The 5,934-nt window shown below is 43.3% G+C and overlaps 1 protein-coding gene across 1 annotated transcript in view; it reads right to left on the bottom strand.

Annotated features, from left to right (window-relative positions):
- Positions 1 to 4,428, bottom strand: part of RB1 (RB transcriptional corepressor 1) — a 320,323-nt gene extending 315,895 nt beyond the window's left edge. The window contains 1 exon segment of the mRNA XM_007946362.1: positions 4,201 to 4,428. Within this exon segment, the coding sequence (XP_007944553.1) occupies positions 4,201 to 4,338 (138 nt within the window). The 5' untranslated portion in view covers positions 4,339 to 4,428.
- Positions 4,429 to 5,934: the final 1,506 nt, after the last annotated feature.

The raw sequence follows: 5,934 nt of genomic DNA on the forward strand, positions 1-5,934 counted from the left end.
CACACATAAATCAAACTGATTAAGTACAATATTTTTTTCAATAGCTTGCACACAAAAGCACTATCCTGAAAGACAGCATCACTAAGTACTTTACAATATTACTTTAGCTTTGAAAAACAATTACTCTTAGAATTTAAAAATATATTTAAAAAATATGTTTATCTTATTCCTTGGTTTTCAAAAATAAGGATACCATACAATGAAAAATGCTTGCTAGTATGGTGAATCATACATACTTTTGAGCAGTAAAGTACCTTTACAAAGAAAAGTAAGTACAATAGCAAAGACTGGTACAGAGGAAATTGGGATACTGATAACAGCAAGAAAAGTCCACAAATAGTATTACAGAATCAATTCAATGTCGATGTCTTTGCTAAAATGTGGTCTATATTTATTAATATTTCATATATCATTCTCTATCCAGTAGCACTTCTTAGAGAATCCCACATACTCATAGAGATCCCATGTACAATAGAAGGAAGCCCTGCCCAGTCCTGTGCCATCCTCACAATCCTTGCTGTGTTTCAGCCATAGTTGCAGCCATTGTGTCAATATATATCATTGAGGGTCCTCATCTACTTTACCAGGTATGATGCCCTTCTGCAGAGACTAGTGCCTTCTGATTAACATGCCCAAAGTACACGAAACAAAGCTAAACCATCCTTGCTTCTAAGAAGCATTCTCGCTGTACTTCCATGACAGATTTGCTCATTCTTCTGGAAGTCCATCATGTATTCGGTATTCTTTGCTAACACTGTAATTCAAATGCATTGATTCTTCTTTGGTCTTCCTTATTCAATGTCCAGCTTTCATATGTGTATAAGGCAACCGAAAATCTCATGGCTTTGATAAGGTACACCTTAGACATCAAAGTGACATCTTTGCTTTTTAACACTTTAAGCAGGTCTTTTGCAGCAGACTTGCCCAATGCAATATATCGTTTGATGTCTTAACTACTGCTTCGATGTATGCTGACTGTGGATCCAAATAAAATGACATCCTTGACAACTTCGATATTTTCTCCATTTATCATGATGTCACTTATTGGTCCACTTGCAAATATTTTTGTTTTCTTTATGCTGAGGTGCAATGCATACTTGAAGGCTTCAGTCTGACCTTTATCAGTAAGAGTTTCAAGTCCTCTTTGCTTTCAACAAGCAAGGTTGTGTCATCTGCATATCACAGGCTGTTAATGAGTCTTTCTCCAATTCTGATACACATTCTTCTTCATACAGTCCGGCTTCTCAGATTATTTGCTAAGCATACAGACTGAATTAAGTACGGTGAAAGTACACAGTCCTGACACACACCTTTTCTGATTTTAAATCACACAGTATCCCCTTGTTCTTTCGAATGACTACTTCTTGTCTATGTACAGGTTCTGCAAAAACACAAGTGTTGTGGAATTCCCTTTCTTCACAATGTGATCCATAATTTGTTACAAACCACACAGTTGAACACCTTTGCATAGTCATTATGCATTGCAACACTGCATGTACTACATATTACTAACAGTAAGATATACCCCCAAAAAAACCCACAAATGGTCATAAGTATGATTCACCATAACTTGAATAGTCGTAAGCTGAGAACTACCTGCACTTACTACACCCCTGTAGAAAGTCCTTAGGTGCATGGTTTCACTGGATTTCCACATCAACCCTATTATGTAAGGACCCTTATTATCCTTGTTTACTGAAGAATAAACTAAATCAGAGAAGCTAATGCACTCACCTGAGGTCACAGAAGATATTAATTTAATAGTCTAACATTTATGTCCTTGACCACTATTGTGGTCCTTTTTCAAAATATAATTAACTTTTGATTACCTCAACCATGATGCTGGTATGCTGTTCCAGTGGCAGTTTCCCTTCCAATCACATCACTTAAGCCAGACAGAGATAATACAACATGTGATCTCAATTCTTAGGGTAGAAATGAACTCTCCCGGGGAACGCAGTTGGAGTTGAGCCCTAAATTCACCCCTAAGTAGGTTACTCAGCCTCAGATTATCAGGCTGTGGTCCTACCCTTACTGAGTAGTTAATTTATAGAGTTTGATTGCTCATGTTAATGAACTCCTTTATGGGTATGGATAATCAAGAACAGACTGTATTTTGTATGCTTTTAAAGTATAACTTTTTGACTTCCAAGAGAATTTTTGATAGTTCTATCACTTAAAGGCATATAAAGTAAAGGGTTAGGGGAGTTGCAGAGAATTAAAGAAAAAAAGTTCTTATTTTCCCACATGATAGAACTTCATTATTTCTAGTTACCACATACTATGTCTAGTTACCACATAATAATAAAGAATGCTTTCAAACTTATTTGGATAACATTAAATTCTTTACAGTAAATATTACTGCTTTTTCCAAAGACAAGTTTTCAAGTATTGGGCACTTTAGAGTCTAATCAAAAACTGAAATACTATGTCTTCTTCCAAAACATCCCCCAAACCTGTTTTGTACTAATCCATTTCTGTCAAGTCAATCCCCTGTCTAACGGTGACCCTATGTGTGTCAGAGTAGAGCTGTGTTCCATAGGGTTTTCAATGGCTGATACTTTCAAAGTAGATTAACAGCACTTTCTTCTGAGGTACCTCTAGGTGGACTCAAACCTCCAATCTTCTAGATAGTAGCCAGGTATGTTTAACTGTCGGTACCACCCTAGGACTTTGTTTAAATTTTTTTCTGGTGGGTATGATTTTTAGCTGACCCACAAGATACTTCATTCAAATACGTGAATTTTTAATAGCCTTTCACATGCTATTTCCAAAAACTCATTTCAAACTTTTACAATTTGGCCTGAGCTGTTAGTAGTTGGGAAGTGGAATGAAATGTATAATTCTGTGAGGGTACAACAGAACTTGGTGATGGACCAGAATGGGTGAAGTAATGGTAAGGGAAGAAGCAAGTGCCACTCCCCTACAGTGAATTTGTAGTCTTAACGTAGCACTCGTGCTGACAATACCAAATAAGGACAATTACACACTTTTCAGTCTTAGCTGCTTAACCATAAAGTCTTACATTGCAATGTTTATTATAATGCAGTATCTCCTCCTCAAATTCTAAAGAGCTCTGATGGGTAGGGGTTAAGGCATTTGGCTGCTAACCAAAAGGTCTGTGGTTTGAACCCAACAGCAGCTGGGTGGAAGAAAAATGAGGCAGTCTGCTTCACTAAAAATATACTGCCTTGGATCTTCCAGTGGGGGTCACTGTGAGTCAGAATGAATTTGATGGCAGTGAGTTTGGGTTTTTTGGTTTGTCATATTCTACTGTATCCATATTATCTTTCTTAAATTTAGATTCTACTTGGGATAAAAAAAAGTTCCAGGTGAGCACAAAAGCACCACTAATTTTTTTTTTTTTTTTTTTTTCATCAAAACAAAGAAACAAGGGATACCAAGATCCCTGATCGCAAAGCCAAAAACCAAAATGGAAATAATTAGGGGACATGCTGAGGACAACTAACTTGCAAGAAGACTTTTATCCAAAAAAAAAAGGAACTTTTAGGCACTTTCACTAAGGGTATCACAAAACTTTTGCCCAGTTCCTCTAAAGTGTTCTATTCCAACAGTCACTACAGCTGGCTTTGAACCCCCAAGGCCTCAAAGCACCCAGTTAGCAACCGGCACCCAGGCTCCTGCACTAACGTCCGATGGCGTCTTCTGCAGCAGCATCCGAAGCGTTTCTGGCCGGCCTCTCGCAGAACAGGGCTTCAGATGCAGTGCACACCCAGAAGAAAATGCTTGGAACTCTTTCGTCGCAGGAGACCAGAACAGAAAGCCGAAGAGCCAGCGAAGTACTACTACCGATCTCAACAGCAAGAAAACTCGCTTCTTCTCCAACACACACCCGTCAGTCATTTTTTGCGTTTGATGGGCGCTCAAAGTGACCCGCAGCCTCCGAGCCTCGGATGTCGCACCTGTCACTTCGCTCAGAGACCCGAGCCCCACCCGCCCGACACCTGTCAACCAGGAGCCGCGACCCCTCCCAGCTATCTCCCCTCTCTCCAGATCACGGAGCCCTGTCATCCTCCTCCAGACCCTCCGCGGTGGTGCAGGGCAGGAAGGGACCCTCTTCGCCGGGACGAGGGCCCGGGGCAAAGACGCGCCCCCGCGTAGATACCGCGGCGGTTTTGCCCCAAAAGCCTCTCGGGCGCTTCCCAGCATCCGAGCCGAGGCGCCAGCGGCTCGGTTCACTCACCTGGCAAGAGGCAGGTCCTCGGGGCCACTGTCCTGCTCCAGATCTTCCTCAGGAGGGGGCGGCGGCGGTGGTGCCGGGGGTTCCACAGGGGCAGTGGCGGCAGCGGCAGCTCTTCTGGGGGTTTTGGGCGGCATGACGCCCTCACAAGGTTGGAGGCAGCGATCTGTGGAAGAGGGCAGGGGCGAGGGATGCGCGCACACGTCGGGGCACGCCCCGTCCTCGCTCGACTCCCGTTACAAAAATTATTTGAACGTCCCCTCAGAAAAACCGGACAAGCCCTCCCCCGCCCGGCAACAGAGAGCCGCGTCCAACCGCGGGAAAACGTCACTTCCGCTCGCGGCGTCACGTCCGCGAACCTCCCGGGCCAGCCGGCGTCTGGCGGGCACCCGGGCGCCGGGCAGCGCGCGGGCGGGGGCGCCAGGGCTAGCATGCCGGGCTGGGAGGCTGGGCTTGGCGGGGGCGCACTCCCTCAAACAACCTTTGCTACCTGGACCTGTTTTACCGGTAACTCTTCTTCCGGGTTGCAGTGCCCGTAATAGCATTAAAACGAGGTTGGGGGCGGGGGTGGGGTGATATTGTGCCCATCCCTACCTAAGGGTATGATCTGGACTGTCGCACAAGTTCTGTCAGTTATATCAGCCAAGTGCACTCTAGGCTGTCACGCCCCTCTCTATCCACAGGCAGTTACCTCCCTCTCCACTATACCGCTCGCGCCCCTTCCGTTAAGCCAAGTCCATCAAAACAAAAAGACGATTATCCCTTCAACAATCATTTGTGGAACACCAAATTGGTGCTGAACTTCAGCAATCACCGGAGGTTACACTGTGTTGGACAATTATTAGCCTTTTGGGGATCACTGGTTAGGACAGGAAGGGAGAGATGGGTAAAGAAGAAGTAAACAGATTATGGTGTGATAAAGGTCTTGTTAAAAATAAAATCCTGTATTAATTCAAAAGAATTACGCAAAAAACAGGTTTCCCCTGCTATCTGAAAGAGTTTGTGAAATCTTTCCTAAACTTAAATGACATAAAGCAAAGAAGCAGTTACCATTAACTTATATGGGAAATATCTTTGAGTGTTGCCAGACCCAAAATATAACTTACCATATCAAACCAAGTAATACATTAAAACTAAAATGATTCTAACATACAGTGTTCACAGACACAATTTGAAGCAATGTCTGCTACATGCTAACATGCTGAGTGTAGTTGTGAGGGAAGAAGCTTGGCAACATGACTCCTGCTGGGGTATACACTGCCTCTTTAATGTTGTTGTTAGGTGCCCTCAAGTCTCTGACTCATAGTGACCTTATGTACAACAGAATGAAACACTGCCCGGTCCTGTACCATCCTCATTATCCTTGCTATACCTGAGCCCATCATTGCAGCCACTGTGTCAATCCATCTTGTTGAGGGCCTTCCTCTTTTTCATTGACCTCCCACTTTACCAAGCATGATAGCCTTCTCCAGGGAGTGATTCCTTCTGACAACATGACCAAAGTAGGTGAGAGGAAGTTTGGCTATTCTTACTTCCAAGGAGCATTCTGGCTACTCTTCTTCCAGTACAGATTTGTTAGTTCTTTTAGCAGTCCATAGTACTCTCAGCATTTTTGCCAATACCACAACTCAAAAGCATCAACTCTTCTTTATTCTTCCTTATTCATTGTCCAGCTCTGACATGCATATGAGGTGGTTGAAAATACCATGGCTTGTGTCAGGCGCACCTCAGTC

The sequence above is a fragment of the Orycteropus afer genome, unplaced genomic scaffold (assembly GCF_000298275.1).
Source record: "Orycteropus afer afer isolate SDZICR_OR568_19922 unplaced genomic scaffold, OryAfe1.0 scaffold00157, whole genome shotgun sequence".
Classification (NCBI taxonomy): Eukaryota; Metazoa; Chordata; class Mammalia; order Tubulidentata; family Orycteropodidae; genus Orycteropus; species Orycteropus afer.